This window comes from Penaeus chinensis, chromosome 33 (assembly GCF_019202785.1).
Source record: "Penaeus chinensis breed Huanghai No. 1 chromosome 33, ASM1920278v2, whole genome shotgun sequence".
NCBI lineage: Eukaryota > Metazoa > Arthropoda > Malacostraca > Decapoda > Penaeidae > Penaeus > Penaeus chinensis.
The window spans coordinates 16095893-16110892 of NC_061851.1; the positions used below are offsets into that span (position 1 = coordinate 16095893).

General features: G+C 35.0%; 1 protein-coding gene across 3 annotated transcripts in view; it reads right to left on the reverse strand.

The window, feature by feature from the left end:
• Window positions 1-15000, reverse strand: part of LOC125043018 (zinc finger CCCH domain-containing protein 14-like) — a 16459-nt gene that overhangs the window by 978 nt on the left and 481 nt on the right. The window contains exons 2-17 of one of the 3 annotated variants that reach the window (XM_047638960.1): window positions 12332-12374; window positions 12018-12179; window positions 11541-11660; window positions 10704-10954; window positions 9577-9789; window positions 9246-9428; window positions 9019-9087; window positions 6780-6923; window positions 6311-6572; window positions 5919-6048; window positions 5049-5184; window positions 4776-4923; window positions 4388-4481; window positions 3757-3887; window positions 3107-3213; window positions 1-2860 (exon numbers count right to left, since the gene is read on the reverse strand). The exon at window positions 1-2860 is cut by the window's left edge and continues 978 nt beyond it. In XM_047638960.1, the coding sequence (XP_047494916.1) occupies window positions 2684-2860; window positions 3107-3213; window positions 3757-3887; window positions 4388-4481; window positions 4776-4923; window positions 5049-5184; window positions 5919-6048; window positions 6311-6572; window positions 6780-6923; window positions 9019-9087; window positions 9246-9428; window positions 9577-9789; window positions 10704-10954; window positions 11541-11660; window positions 12018-12179; window positions 12332-12374 (2370 nt within the window). In that variant the 3' untranslated portion in view covers window positions 1-2683. Of the gene's footprint in view, window positions 2861-3106; window positions 3214-3756; window positions 3888-4387; window positions 4482-4775; window positions 4924-5048; window positions 5185-5918; window positions 6049-6310; window positions 6573-6779; window positions 6924-9018; window positions 9088-9245; window positions 9429-9576; window positions 9790-10703; window positions 10955-11078; window positions 11661-12017; window positions 12180-12331; window positions 12375-15000 lie in introns of all 3 variants that reach the window. The other 2 variants (XM_047638959.1, XM_047638956.1) reach the window with 2 other exon arrangements.

Below are 15000 nucleotides of genomic sequence, written 5' to 3' on the forward strand. Positions count from 1 at the left end.
AGTCCAATATATATATATATATATATATATATATATATATATATATATATATATATATATATATATATATATATATATATATATATTTTTTTTTTTTTTTTTTTTTTTTTTTTACTTTTGAAGGTCAACTATTAGATAAACCATAAACTTATCATTTTTTTTAAGAACTTTCTGGTACATATATCATAATAGTGTAATGTACTTGGCATATATAAAAATCAAACCATCTAGTGTGTATCCCATAACAAAAACACAGAAAAAGAAAAGACCCAAAAGAATAAACTGAAGACAAAAACAATGTAGAACATACGTGAGGTAATCAAACATAAAAGAAAACCACTTTCTTGAAATCAAAATCAAAATCTTATATTGTTGCAAATATAAAAAGTACATTGTTCTCTCCCTCCAAACTCACAATAACAAGTCAGAAAAAGTTTAACTTTGTCTAAAATAATTAATGCCAGTGAACTTTATAATTGCCCTAACCATGACAGGAACAACAGAATCATACGTCATATTATTTACACAGTTCAAATATGTCTCTTTTAATTATGTACATAGCTGTATATCTTTATGCGTATCTTAACAGTCAGTCAACACTTCCTGCTCATGCAGATATGTAAACAGACAAAAACATAGGATGTTGAGACCAGTCTGACCAGTAATTGATGTACAGAAAAAACACATTGAAATACTAACAACTAATTCATAACTTACTTTAGCAAGCTTTCCCTTCCGAGATTCTCTGATGAAAATTTACAACATAAAAGATACTGCAATAAGCTCAAAAGTTCACAATATATATACTTATTTGAAAACAGGGAAATTCACAAATGCTGTAGTGTATTCCACCAGCTTATTTTCATTAACAAACCAAGAGTTGAAGAACTTGGCAAAATTGTTTTTGTTCTATTTAAATACACCCTAGGAAAGATGTTGGATGTGATACTATATGATAAACTACAATCATTTACTTATAATTACTTTTCCTTATAAATATTATGTCTTCAAAAATGAAACTTATTTCCAGTACAACAGAATGTATGACTACAAAAAATGCATCATTCATTAATAAATTAAAAAAAGCTTTTCTTGTTCTTTATTCACCAGTTTGTAAGTGACACTAACCTAAGTGTGATACTACTGAATAAAACAAGAACAATGAAAAGAAAAGGCTTATAATTGTGCAAAGACTCCATAAGATTTGTGAATTCTAAAACACCCATAACACAGAGACTTGCAAAATCCTGGATAACTACTATAAGGACTCAAGGAAATAAAAGTATAAGTGAAGGTTAGGAGAAACAAGTATCAGAAGATGAATCATTTCTTAATGAGATGAAAGCCTATCTTTATACTAATAACCCTGGCATGACATCACTTTGAGAATAACAAGATCTCTCATACAAAATTATATTATTATATTTCTAATCTACTGATTCCTATAAAGCATATAACAGTAATCTAATACCACTAATGTCTCAACCTGTAGTACCAAAAGATACTTCTCAAACTTGTCACTAATCTGTGACTACTTAGTATATCACTTGAGAGACCTACTGTGGGGTGGATTTTTTAAAAATAATTCAGCTAATCTTACATTCAAATAATGCTATGTGACTTTCAAGAGGTTTTGGACAGGAAGCTTTTATGGTAAACTGATTATCAACACCAACTATTGTCAATTCTTAGGAAACAAGGAAATGATTTAGCTGCTAAAGCACTATCAATTATATTGAGCATTCTTAACATTTCTGCACATTAACAACTAAAATTTAAAATGTTATCTCTCATACTTCACCCTCTGACATAATTTGTAAGTCTCTGTATGACACAAATAAGTTCTAATATATTCCTTAAGAAGGGGAAGAAGATGACAAGAGAAGAAGATAAAGAAAGACATAATGAATATCTTTAGATAGCTTTGTTCATCTTCACATGATTGCATGATATTATCTTTTAAGAAGATAAAAACTTCTTAATTCTGTACGAGCACATCACTGCCTCAACACAGCCTATGTAAAATTGACTTAACAACATATATCATTAAAAATGGCAATATACAAAATAGCCACTACACACTATCTGTTCTTGAAAAAATGAAATATTACTTCATATCTATGGCATGACCCTCATCTGTGTAATGAATATGGAGAGAAAAGAGAAATCCTTTTACACAGTCTACATCCTATGAACATTCTTCCACCCTCCATTCTTAATTCATCAACAAACATTACAACTAAATACAAACATTAGTTATATTCTTTAACTAACCATATTCTGACTTAGACCTATCCTTTCACTTCTTTTGTTTCTTCACTTCTCTTGTTCTCTTTCCCTTTATCCACATTAGCTTTACACTTACAGAAGTAAAACTATTTCATTTCTCAGAAAACCCTAATGGTAGTGTTTATTTTAATACTGCCATTCTAATGTATAATTTTATCTTAGTATCTATCAACAACACTAATCCCCTGACAATGAATTGTCATCAAACATTCGAAAGAGATATATCTACCATTCTGAAAACTTATATCTATCAAACATCTACCAATCCTAACACTCTGATTAAATACAGCTGATAATCTATCTAAATAACCTACATAGCTACTCAGCTACAAAGCGATGATTTAAGAATATACAAATAGAATTTGCTATCATTCTTTGTGGTCTGAAGGCCACACTATTCTTTTACAGCCTTTTCTTTGTTTTGTATTTTAATCAAATCTGTTGGCGCAGATGCTGCCGAGACTTGCGATGTGCTCTTTGGGGCAATCCACTTCAGCTTCGAACGCATGGTGACATCAGGATGGGTGAAGGGGCAGCTGGCCTGGGTGCATGACATGCCATAGAAACACGCCTGCAAAGTAAACCAGGGTGTTGGTAAAATTAGCAGAAAAAACAGAAGAAACAAAGGAGATTGCCATTTAGTCATTACTAGAGAGTTAAATGTCTATACTAAATATGCAGCTTAATTTGCATAACAAAATAGATATATAAAGCACTCTAGGCATAGATACATTTAATATTTTCGAACAAAAAATTATCACAAATACCTACAGCTACAACTGAAACCACCACATGTAAATCTTATACAGATTCTTACCTTTGGATGAAGAAATGGACAGGACATGTTGGTGCATTTTGGGAAGTATTTACACTTGATCTTGGAAGGTCTACTTGGGGGTATTTTGTGTTTAATGCTTACGGCAGCTGTGAGTAAAAGAAATTTTTTATAATTCAAGAAAACGTGATCCAAGTGTAATTAACCATCATGCATAAAATGATTAGTATTAAAGCAACTATCAATTAAATACATAATACAATGCACCATACCAGAGCAAAGTGGAAAATTCACTCTTTAAAAATCAGAAAGGAATTTGGGATGATCTAAAGAAATATTTCTTTAACAATCAGTTATAAAATCCCTGACAGCTAAAAGCAATATTTTGTGGAAACTGATACTACAAAAAATAATGGTTCCCTAATATACAATTTTACATGTTTTTTGTTACATACATAAATAAATAAGTTTAACAAGAAAGACTTTATTCTCATTTTGTCAGTGATGTTCACAAATATCATTATCAATAATATTCAACTTCCATCTATTTTAGGTTCACATTATAGCCACATAGATTCGCATTAGGTACAGTCTGAACTTCACAAATTACACTACTAAATATCAATTAATCAAGTTTTCAAATGGAATTCTTTACTAAGAAGAAATGAACTGCATACAAATAAAAATCATACCTGTTGTGAGAGCTAAGCTTCTTGTGCTTGCATGGGTGTACGGACAGCCCCTTCGTGTGCAAGCCGCATCGTATATGCAGTTAGGATGTATGTACAGGCACTTATCACCGAATTTGCATGATGGAAAGGATCTGGGAAATAATAATTACTTAATCAATAATAAACTTCTCTAATTTCAGTTTTAAAAAAAATGGTACAAAGGTAATCCAGGACTGAGCGTTTCTCTGATATTTCTGCGCTCCTCTCCCTTTATTATTCAACAATATTTTAAAAACTCCTAGCCAAAAATATGTCAATGATACATCTCATTATTTCCTCATTGAGAGTGCAAGTGATAATCAATGTCATTCACCAGCTTCAGATTTTCTTTACATGAGATAACTCTGAGATGACATGAATGACTGCTACAGAAATCCAAAGTCATATTCCCTCTCATGTTATTGAATTATTGACAAGTAGTAATACAACTAATAAAAATTATATGCCACTTAAACTTATAAAATATCTTCCAAAACAAAAATCATGTTATAATACAATGTCAAGCAAAACATTGATAAGACCCAGATACACTTATGTAAGATGTCTATACTAACAAAGAATACGGATATATATATATTTCATTTTTACTTACATGCAAGGCAGAGTGGGATGATGGTACTGACATGAATCTCCTGCTTTGCATGCAGGCCAGTACCTGCAGCGCTCCTCAAATTTGTTGCCTCCACCTAGAGATATAAAAATAAAGATGGCAGTAATAGTAAAGACACTAGTTACAAAAATAATGGCAGAATCGGTAATACTATTTGCAGTAACAACAACAAGAATGATATTAACAAGTGTTAATGACAAAAGAGTGTCCTAACAGTTAGAGCAGTATTTATCAATGATTGTAGTTGCATTTGTACTCGTAATAATACCAGTAGTAATATCAAATATAAAAGCATAAAAATTTTATGTATTTTCACATCTAAATATAACCTCTACATCTTTAGGAATCACTAAAGTCCATTATAACCTACCACCATCTTGCCCTGATGACACTGAGATGGCACTCTTGAGCCGGGGTTTGACACCTGCTATTAGCCCAACACCAGGTAATGAGCCTCCCCGGGTCATGTCACTTGAAGTTTCCTCTTCTTCCCACTCCTCTACTTCTTCAATGTACTCCTTAATGTAAAACACAAACTTTGTTTTAGACAAAACACTATAAAAGCATTAAGACAATTTTTTTCAGAAGTTCACAGCATCTAAAAGAATAACTTCACTATGCAAGACACACAAATTAACCTCACCTCGACTTCCTCAAGACTATCACTGCGGATGGGGCGAGCTCCAAGGCGGGACCGAATGTCAGGAGGATCATCTCTCATCTCAAAAACATCGGTATCCACTCCTTCAAGTGTCACTATGAACTTGGTGTTCTCTCTCCTGAGGAACAGATACAGAGATGAGCATACCCCATTATAGCAAAAAAACAAGGATACATTCATGCATATAAATATGTACTACAAACTGCCTGTTAAACACTAAACAGCAGTCCTGCTTTACACTTGGGAGGTGACACCTGTGCAGGACTTTGGTCTAGCACCTGCCATTTTTGCTTAATCATATGAGGTAGAATAAGCCTATCCAGAGCAATACTGTTAAATACCAAAATGGATAACTTCATTTGCAAATCTGATATACATAGACTACAAGTCTTCCTTTTTTCTTGGGACATAGAGGGATGCAGTTAGATACTCTCACATATACAACAACTTAGAAACTCCCTTTCAACAGAAACCTTCTAGTGCCTGTATTTGCATCAATAACTGGTACACTTAATCATATATACCCTAAAAGCGATAGTTGGCAAAAACTATGAACATAGTTTTCTTCTCTGCACATACATACCTTTTCTTGATGTGTAAAATATGAATGACACCTGTTAACTAATACTACATCACTGGATGTTTTACTTTTAATTTTGGGATATCAAGTTTCCTTCACTGTATAATTTAAATAACAATTAGAAAAATTAAAAAAATCTAACGACAAAAGTAACACAATAAAATAAGAGTAGCTGATCATGTCTAAATACAAGAAAAACTACAGCACATTTCACAAATATCAACCCCTGGAAACTGCAAACTTCAGAAAAGTTGATCCTTGAGACATCTTACCCTGCAACATGAGGCACTACTGGCTGTGGGGGGTCTGCGCCAGGGAGAGGTTGGTCCTCCTCAATTCCTTCATCAACTACCTCCTCCTCAACTTCAACTTCCTCAACCTCTTCCATACCATAAGGAACTTCTGGAAAGAAGTAGGAATTTAGAGTGTTATTTTTTTCTGTCAACATGACTCACTAACAGAACTGAATGCTGAACTTCTCAGCTCCTGTCAATTTATATACAAGAACAATATTCATCTTGGAGATGCAAACCCCATCTGCTGTGTATTTCAATACATTTTTTTTGCAAGTTCTGTCTTTCTTTTATAAATAATCAGACACTTGCTAATATATTTATTAGTCTTCCCAAAAAATAGGAAACGAAAAAAGGAAAAATTAACCTACCAGGAACCATTTCATCACAGACTTCCTCCTGCTGAACAACATCTTCCATTGCTTCTTCCTTCACCAGTGCATCTGAAGAGCTGGTAATTCCTGGCATCATCTCCTCCTTGTCTTCTTCATCTCTTTGCTGCTCTTCACTCTCCTTCCTTGTTGCATTAGGGACTGTGATGGCAATCTTTCTGACCCTTAGTTCACCTTCAGTAGGGAGGTCCTTTTGGCGGGCCTGTTCTCGTTCGCGGTACCCTCGGGTAAACAACTCACCCTAGAAAAGAATAATAAAGACACATAAGACTCTTGGAGTTTTTGAATAATTATCAAGAACAAAAATTGAAAGGTTTGAACAACTGCAAATCAACAGCAAGGATTCAGATGGATAAACAATTACTAAAACCTGTGCAAACGAAGAACCTGTACAAACTAAGAACATTCAGAACTGCAATCAACTCTAACAATTACAGCATGAATCTACCTTTTGTTTTTTTTGAACAGGCTCTGCTTTTGTTGGCAAGTTCCTTGATGGTCTGTTTACGGATTTGTGTGCATCAGCCATTGCTCGAAGGATAAGAGCTGTATTCGCTTGGATGGCACCTGGGCGTCTAGGCCTTGGAGTAACCTGAGAATGAGAGAATGTGTGCTATTAGATTTGCTTCCAGAAATATATGTAACTTTGCGAAATAACAAAAAGTGGTGGCCACTTTATTTGATAAAAGGGTTAAGGTATACAAAAGGATTGCACCGACTAGGAGAAATTCTAAGATCATAGCGTTGTAGGCAATGAAAAATTACATTGACTGATATCAAAATTCATCTGCAGAAGCCCACCGATTCCAGTTAAACAACTTACAGTTTCGAAATCCACCTGGAATCCATCCTCAGGTCTGACCCATCTCAATCTCCAGACCTGAAGATGGAGTCCAGGTGCATTTCGAAACATCACATGACGTCACGACAAATCATGTATTTTTTAGCTTTCCGCTTTCCATGTACATCTCATACGTATATATCTTAATATGTTTTCTTATATAAACCTAAGATGTTATTGAAAATATTTTTTGTGCTTTATAAGGACAGTGTTTCCCCTGTGTTTAATTTTTTCTTACAATGATTTCATTTCATACTTCGCGCGCATAAACTAAGGATGGCCACTTTGACAGCCAGTCAGCTTCAAGTATGACTGACTGGTGTCAAGACTGTGACAGTGGCTTTGGTGTATCCCCCCCCCCCCCAAATAAAAAAAAAAATCAGCTGAAACTGAGGAATTGGTTCATTTTTGCAAAGAACATGGTATTATACTGAATACCATAGAGTGTGCAAAGTGTGGGGCAGACTACCGAACAGACAAAGAAAAAAACTATTCAGATGTGATAAAATCAAGGAAAATAAACAATAGGCGTGTACGCTGCCACTTTCAAGGATCAACATTAAAGTATACATAGTTTGATAATAGTCACATAGACAATGAAACGAATGTATTTTCTTATAATCTATAGTTAAGAAATTATTTTCTTTTAAACTAATTGCAGATGAACTAGGCTTATCTAAAAGAAACTGTCTGTGACTGGGCTAGCTTCTGTCGAGTCGTGCGTGTTTCTCGGTGTCTGCGAAGCACCTGTGAAAAAGTAGGTGCTACTGATAAAACTGTGTAAATAGACGAAAGCAAATTCGGCAAGCGAAAATGTAACGTTGGCCGCGCTAAAGAGGGGCAATGGGTGTTTGGCGTCTGCCGTCAGACAAGACTAATTTTTCCTTGTCCCCGTTGCTTCCCGAGACGCCGAAACGATTCTCGGCATCATCCAAGAAAAAAATGAGCCGGATACGACAATAATTAGTGATTGTTGGAAGGCGAATAAATGTCTTCAGCGCGAAGGTTTTAACCAACAGGCAGTGAATCATTCGCTAAACTTCGTCAACACGTTGATAGCCGCTCATACTACCTCCATTGGGCGGAAGCGGAGAGAGGCGAATGGGGGGGGGGGGGGGGGCGGTTAGGGAAACACGGCGACCGAGAATGTGCTTGTTCGTTTGTTTGATCTCGGAACGCCGATTCGAATCTTCGGCGAACGATTCTTGACCCGGGTGTTTCATCTTTCTACTTTCTCTATCATTTAATTTGTTTTCATTTTTCCACTTTCTTTATCATTTACATTATGATTCTTAGCTCGGATTTTTCATGTTTCCACTTCATATAACTTTTTTTAATTGCCGTTTATTGGCCATCTCCTCTATATTCACACCTCCCCCCCCCAAAAAAAAAAAACGGTTCCCCACGGGATCCCCCATGATTGTTGGCTGGAGTTCGGGTCTGACGGGTGTGGTCCTTTTATAAACCTCACCGAAAAAAAAGAAGTTTTACAACAGAGGTGGCATAGTTCAGTGAAGAGAAAAGAGGGCTGCAACACTGGCACTACAATTGCCAGGTTTAGGGTTCAAGCCCAGCCACCCCATTTTAAGTGTCTCAGCTGAGAGTCAGCCGGTTTAGTCAACGTGGAAAGGAACTAGTTACTCTACATCATCCTGTGGCATGTTTCTCTATGGTTATGTCTACTACATTCAGTGGATATGCAATTAACTTTCTAGACTAATATAATTCTTTATATTATGATGTATTAGCCCATTTAATGTCAGTTACACTGTTAGCTTAAATTATATATAAATAAATAGATAAGTACATCTGCTACATAAAAAAATGAAAGACCATATCACGCTACCTCTACTTTGCTGGCCATGCCACTCAACTGAGGCTTCTTGGGATCATATCCCTCATCATCCGAATCCACCTGAAATGTAAAGATTTGACTGAAGTCAGATTCTGACAGTATCATCACAAAAGTATTCCAATACAATGAATTCTCCTTTCCCCTGATAAATAAATTTTATAAATATACATGCAAACACAAAAAAAACTCTTATAATACTTTTCATCCTGGACACTCACCTGACTATGTGGTCTTTTTAGGACTGCTCCTACAGCTGACACTACCCTTGTTGATGTCGCTCTGCTGGGAACATCTCTCGAGGTCGATCGGCTTGAAACCTCTCTTGACTGTCCATCTCTATCTCTACTTGAGGATTCATTTCTTGATTCTATGTGCTTTGACATGAGAGGTCTCACACGGGCCTGGTAACAAAAAGGAAAACAAATTTCAGTAATTTTTTTTTTCTACAGATATAACTTGTCTCCTGCTAATCATAACCATACAACAAAATGTATATCTACACTTACAACATGCCATAACAGACACTAACAACTAAATTGTCTTTCTCACCTCTAACTTTTTACCAGATGAAGTTGTGGATGAAGGCAAAACACACACTGATCTTTGAGCTGAAGTTATGGCACTAGACACAGCACGAGCCATGCCACTACTGGCTGTGGTAGAAGAAGGCTCAGGACGAGGTGGGAAACTTGATTCCTCTCGCAAATTGATCACACGACGACCACCAGACGTTGAACTTCCTAAGCGATCTAACACAGACACCTAAAATTAAAAATAATGTCTAATTAATACTCTGAAGATAAAGTTATTCTATTGCAACTGAAAAATTATAATTCAGTGGCTTGTTCTTATTGTAAGACCTTTTTCTCTATGACTCCATTTAGTTATTTTCAAAATCCTGTTTGTTCTAAATCGTGAAGCAGGTTGAATAAAGATACATTTGTGATACTATCTGGTCTTTTCTTTATCTAAATCTGCAACTAATATGGAGAATGTGGAATATGCGGGGGGAATAAGGGGACCTACCACTTGGTAGTGCTTCAATGCCCCTTAGAGGAACCTTTTTTTCTTATATTGTTTAGTGAAAAAAAAATAATAATAAAAGCTATCAGCATTTTATTTGTACTATTATTTTAAGCCCTAGCTGACCCTGACATCAAATAAGCCTCATTTGTACTATACTGTCTTTAGTCCATAATTGTTATAAATATGAAGGTCACTTCTGAATTTTCTGATTCTTACTAACATCAGGATGTTTAAAATAAAATCTAAATAAAGAAACATTTACTTCTAATCAACAACCAAAAATATTGAATTAAAAGAGAGAAGATAAATTCCTTTTGAGTCATTACTCAATAAAATTTCAAGAAAAATAATGTCTTGAAAACTAGCCACCTCCTATAAAGTCATATGGCAAAATTAAATATTCTATAAAATTTCAAGAAAAAACAAGCATTTGCATTTATTCACATATGTTCACATATGTACACACAAGTTAGTGTCCAAACTTATACCTAAACTTATTTCCGTGTCACAAATGATAATATCCTTAAAATAAAAAGTTGACAAATATTAAACAGCAAAGTTTAATCTAAACCACTCTCCTAAAAATAATAATAATAGTAATAATATCAAGTGCAAAAACATGAAATTCAAAATTCCTCAGACAAAAGTACCTTCTCCTTAGGTTGCTCTGTCTTTTGTGCAACAGCTGTTCCCAGTCTCTCCTTAGCAGACAGTCGAACCGGGGGGTTGGAGGGCTCGACCTTGGATTTTGTCTTTGTCTTTAGTTCCACCTTGGATTCAACCTTGGCCTCTGCTTTCACCTCCGCTCTTACTTCTGGTTTCGAGACTGCAGTCTTTTGTTTCTGGTCAACTTTGGTCTTTCTTGGTGCAGGCTCCTCTTCCAGTTCGAGAACCAATTCATCTAAAGAAAAAAATATATATACATATTAAAATGATGTGAAAAAGAAGTGTTATAATAATACACAATCTTACACATTATGAAATCACCCTTTGCTGAATGGCAAAACCAATTCAGAAGTATTTACCAATATCTGCTCTAAGCTCAAGCATGTCCTCCTCAATTTCTTCCTCCTCCTCCTCCTTCATTGTCTCCCCTCCACCCGCAGCTTCGGCACGGAAAATGTCTGCCGACGATACTTTGCCCCTCATCTGCGGCTTGATCTTCTTGAGGGTTTTGCCCCCAGTGGAACTCACTGTAGAGGTTACTGGAGGCTGGCTTTTCTCCAAGGATGGTTCATCCTGAGGAGCTGTTATTTTGACTCTTTCCTTGTTCTCCTTTTCTTTGCTGACCTCTTTTGACCTGGTGAGCTTCACAGGCTCCACAACTGATTTTTTCTCTTTGATAAATTTATCCTGAGATTCTGGAGATTCTGATTTCTTTAGTTTTTTCTCCTTCTTATCATCCTTCTTCTCACTAGACTTTCTTTTCCTCTCTCCCTTTTCTTTCTCCTTTAGCTTCCTCTTCTCCTCCTCTTTGGCTCTCTTACCTTCTTCTGCCTTGTCACGTTTCTTCTCTTCCTCTCTTTCTCTTTTCTTTTCTTCTTCTCTTTCTTTCCTCTTCTCCTCTTCATCTTTCTTCTTAGTGTCATCTGTTTGTGGTGTAGTGACTAGAAAGTAAATGAAATATAACTAATATAACATCCCAACAAATATAACTTTTAACTTTATATTCTCATTTTTTTGTAACATGGTAATTAGGAAAAATAATAGACATCAATACATAAAATATACAGTAATGTTTTTCACAGTGAAAATCTACATAATAAATCCTCAATATATTGTATAAAAAAAATAAATACACTTGACAGATTAAGATAACTCTCTGAATTTTCATCTGCATATCAGACATACAGAATAAAAATAAAAGTTGGAAATTCAAGACAAATCATAAGAAAAGGTTAAATAAATACAAGAGTAAAGGTTTCCCCACTTGCAAATTTTCGAGGAAAGCGTTATTGACTGACCTTGCAAAAGTGCAGCTGCATTGAGTTTTTGAAGTACGTGGTGGAGCCAGGATGTGAAGCGCTCAGTATTGTGGCCCAGGAAAAGACTCAGGTCATCGTCCATCTGGTCCTTCGTCTTCTTATTCGCCACCAGCACCATGATGTAGTCTGGTAGTTCCTCATCTGAAGCAAAGTAGATGTCATATATAAAAATATCATGGTAGAGTTTATAACGCTGTCTTTACTTTCTTTCATAAGTAGTGTCCTATGCAGTTAAATCTTTGTATTGCAGTCAATTTTAACCAAAACTGTTATAGTGCAACAGATTTACTTACCTACATATGTACCAAGCTCCACTAGTTTTGCTTTGATTGCAGACTGGAAATAGATAAAAACAAAATAAGTAATTTCATATATTAAATAAAAACTTTGCCCTAAAAGATATAAAGCATGAAATTAACTTCCTATTCTACTCTGATAACATCTGTGTTAGTTAACCTTTTACTGCCAGGCACACCTATAGCTATCATGAAAATCTAACTCATCACGATAGGTATGGCTACAGGCGTCACGATGCACTAGAGCAAGATGAGCTGGAAGTTCTGCTACACACAGCAGACTCCCAGGCCCAATGGCTGGACAGAATCTGTGATGCCATGATATTTCTGGTACTGTAATTGTAGGGTTATGACTACAGTTTCCTTTCTATTCTTTTCTTTACACAACAAAGATGATATAGACCAACCATAATTCCATAATCTTTAGTAGATATTGTTCTTTTCTGGTCCATTCTTTGGCTCTCTCCATCTTGCTTCAGGTAACCTTTATGTATGTCTATAGGGTCAGCCTGGGTAATGTAAATGTGTATGTCTATAGGGTCAGCCTGGGTAATGTAAATGTTTTATCATATTTATCACTTACTGCACAGATGGTTGAGAAAGTTAAATAGACAGTACCCTCAGACAAAGGGTACTATGTTCAAGCAAAGAGAGTACCAAGTATGCAAGGGGGCAACTGCACAGGTGGGGTCTTGACAGTTGGTAATAAATATTTATATACTGACACTAAAACATCTTCCTTAGAGAGAGGAAACATCACAAGTTTTGTGGTACTACTGACTTCTATCTTTAGCTGTTTCCACATAAATAGCTGAATTTCATCAAAACTACCCTTTCTTTAAAAACATATAGCTCTGTTTAAATAGTTATTTATCAAATAAAAATTACAAAAAATATACAGTAATTATACACTATCTCCATGCTAAAGTTCTATGTCTTCTTTTAAAAAGGATATGAGAATATTTTTCAAGAAACAAACATCATCTAGCTTAAAACCTGCTCACTAACTTTACATTACAAATACTGGGTATTTATGTATCTGTCTGTATGCTGCCTCTGTGTGTGTGTGTGTGTGTGTGTGTGTGTGTGTGTGTGTGTGTGTGTGTGTGTGTGTGTGTGTGTGTGTGTGTGTGTGTGTGTGTGTGTGTGAGTGTGTGAGTGTGTGAGTGAGTGAGTGAGTGAGTGAGTGAGTGAGTGAGTGAGTGAGTGAGTGAGTGAGTGAGTGAGTGAGTGAGTGAGTGAGTGAGTGAGTGAGTGAGTGAGTGAGTGAGTGAGTGAGTGAGTGAGTGAGTGAGTGAGTGAGTGAGTGAGTGTGTGTGTGTGTGTGTGTGTGTGTGTGTGTGTGTGTGTGTGTGTGTGTGTGTCTGTCTGTCTGTCTGTCTGTCTGTCTGTCTGTCTGTCTGTCTGTTTATCCATCTATCTAATTATCTATCTACTCTAATTTAATTTCCACTAATCTCATCTAATTTATTTATTTATATATTTCTCTATATATGTATGTATGAATGAATGAATGAATGAATGAATGAATGAATGAATGAATGAATGAATGAATTAGTGTATATATATATGTATGTATCTATCTATCTATCTATCTATCTATCTATCTATCTATCTATCTATCTATCTATCTATCTATCTATCTATCTATCTATCTATCTATCTATCTATCTATCTATCTCTATCTATCTATCTATCTATCTATCTATCTATCTATCTATCTATCTATCTATCTATCTATCTATCTATCTATCTATCCATCCATCCATCCATCCATTTAATATATATATTCAGGCATGTACAGATTTGCACTTATGTCTACCTTCAAACAGACTGTTATACCAATCATAGATTACATAAGTGCAAGATCTCCAAGTCTTTTAATCATACTCTTGAAATATGAATTACACAGAAAATTAATCAGTTCCTTCCTCTCTTTTCATGAGTTGACATGGGTCAGACCCGTGTCATTAATAATACAACCATTATCTAAAAAGTAAATTTTCATCATGTGGTGCAACCTACAACATTAACATTAAATTTACTACTACATTTCTTGAAGTGTCTCAATTGATTGTCTATTGAAAAGTACAAGCAGACATTAGTTATTATTTCCTTTCCATAAATATATTTAATACAAATGATATTTTCTAGTCATACTTCAAAATAGTATTATAAAAAATCAAAATAAAATCTCATGGTACGGAAAGAAATCAAAGAAATTTATTACATTTTCATATTCCTAAATAAAATAAAAATCTCAACAATAAATCTTCAAGAGAAACCAGCAGCTGCATTTGGAAATGAACTTTTTCCTGGTAACTATATTACAGTTTTGTACCATCCAAATCCACTTGAAACTTGTTTTTTAATGGAAGGACTACAATCTTCAGTCAACCAGATGAAGGCACAGTGCCAAACAATCACCAAAACCTCTTGTTTTATACTCACTTAATATAATAAATCTTGGGAAATTGCCCTTTCAAAAGAAATTACTACAACAATTATTTCTTCAAAATCAATGGTCTTTGTAAACCCAATCCTTACCACAATCAAGTTAGTTACAGATATCCTTCTCCTGAATATGTGATCTCAAAAGTCTCTTCTGCTCTAAGACTTTCATATTCAAGCTTTTACAACAATGAGCTCACAGCCTCCGTGAAAAT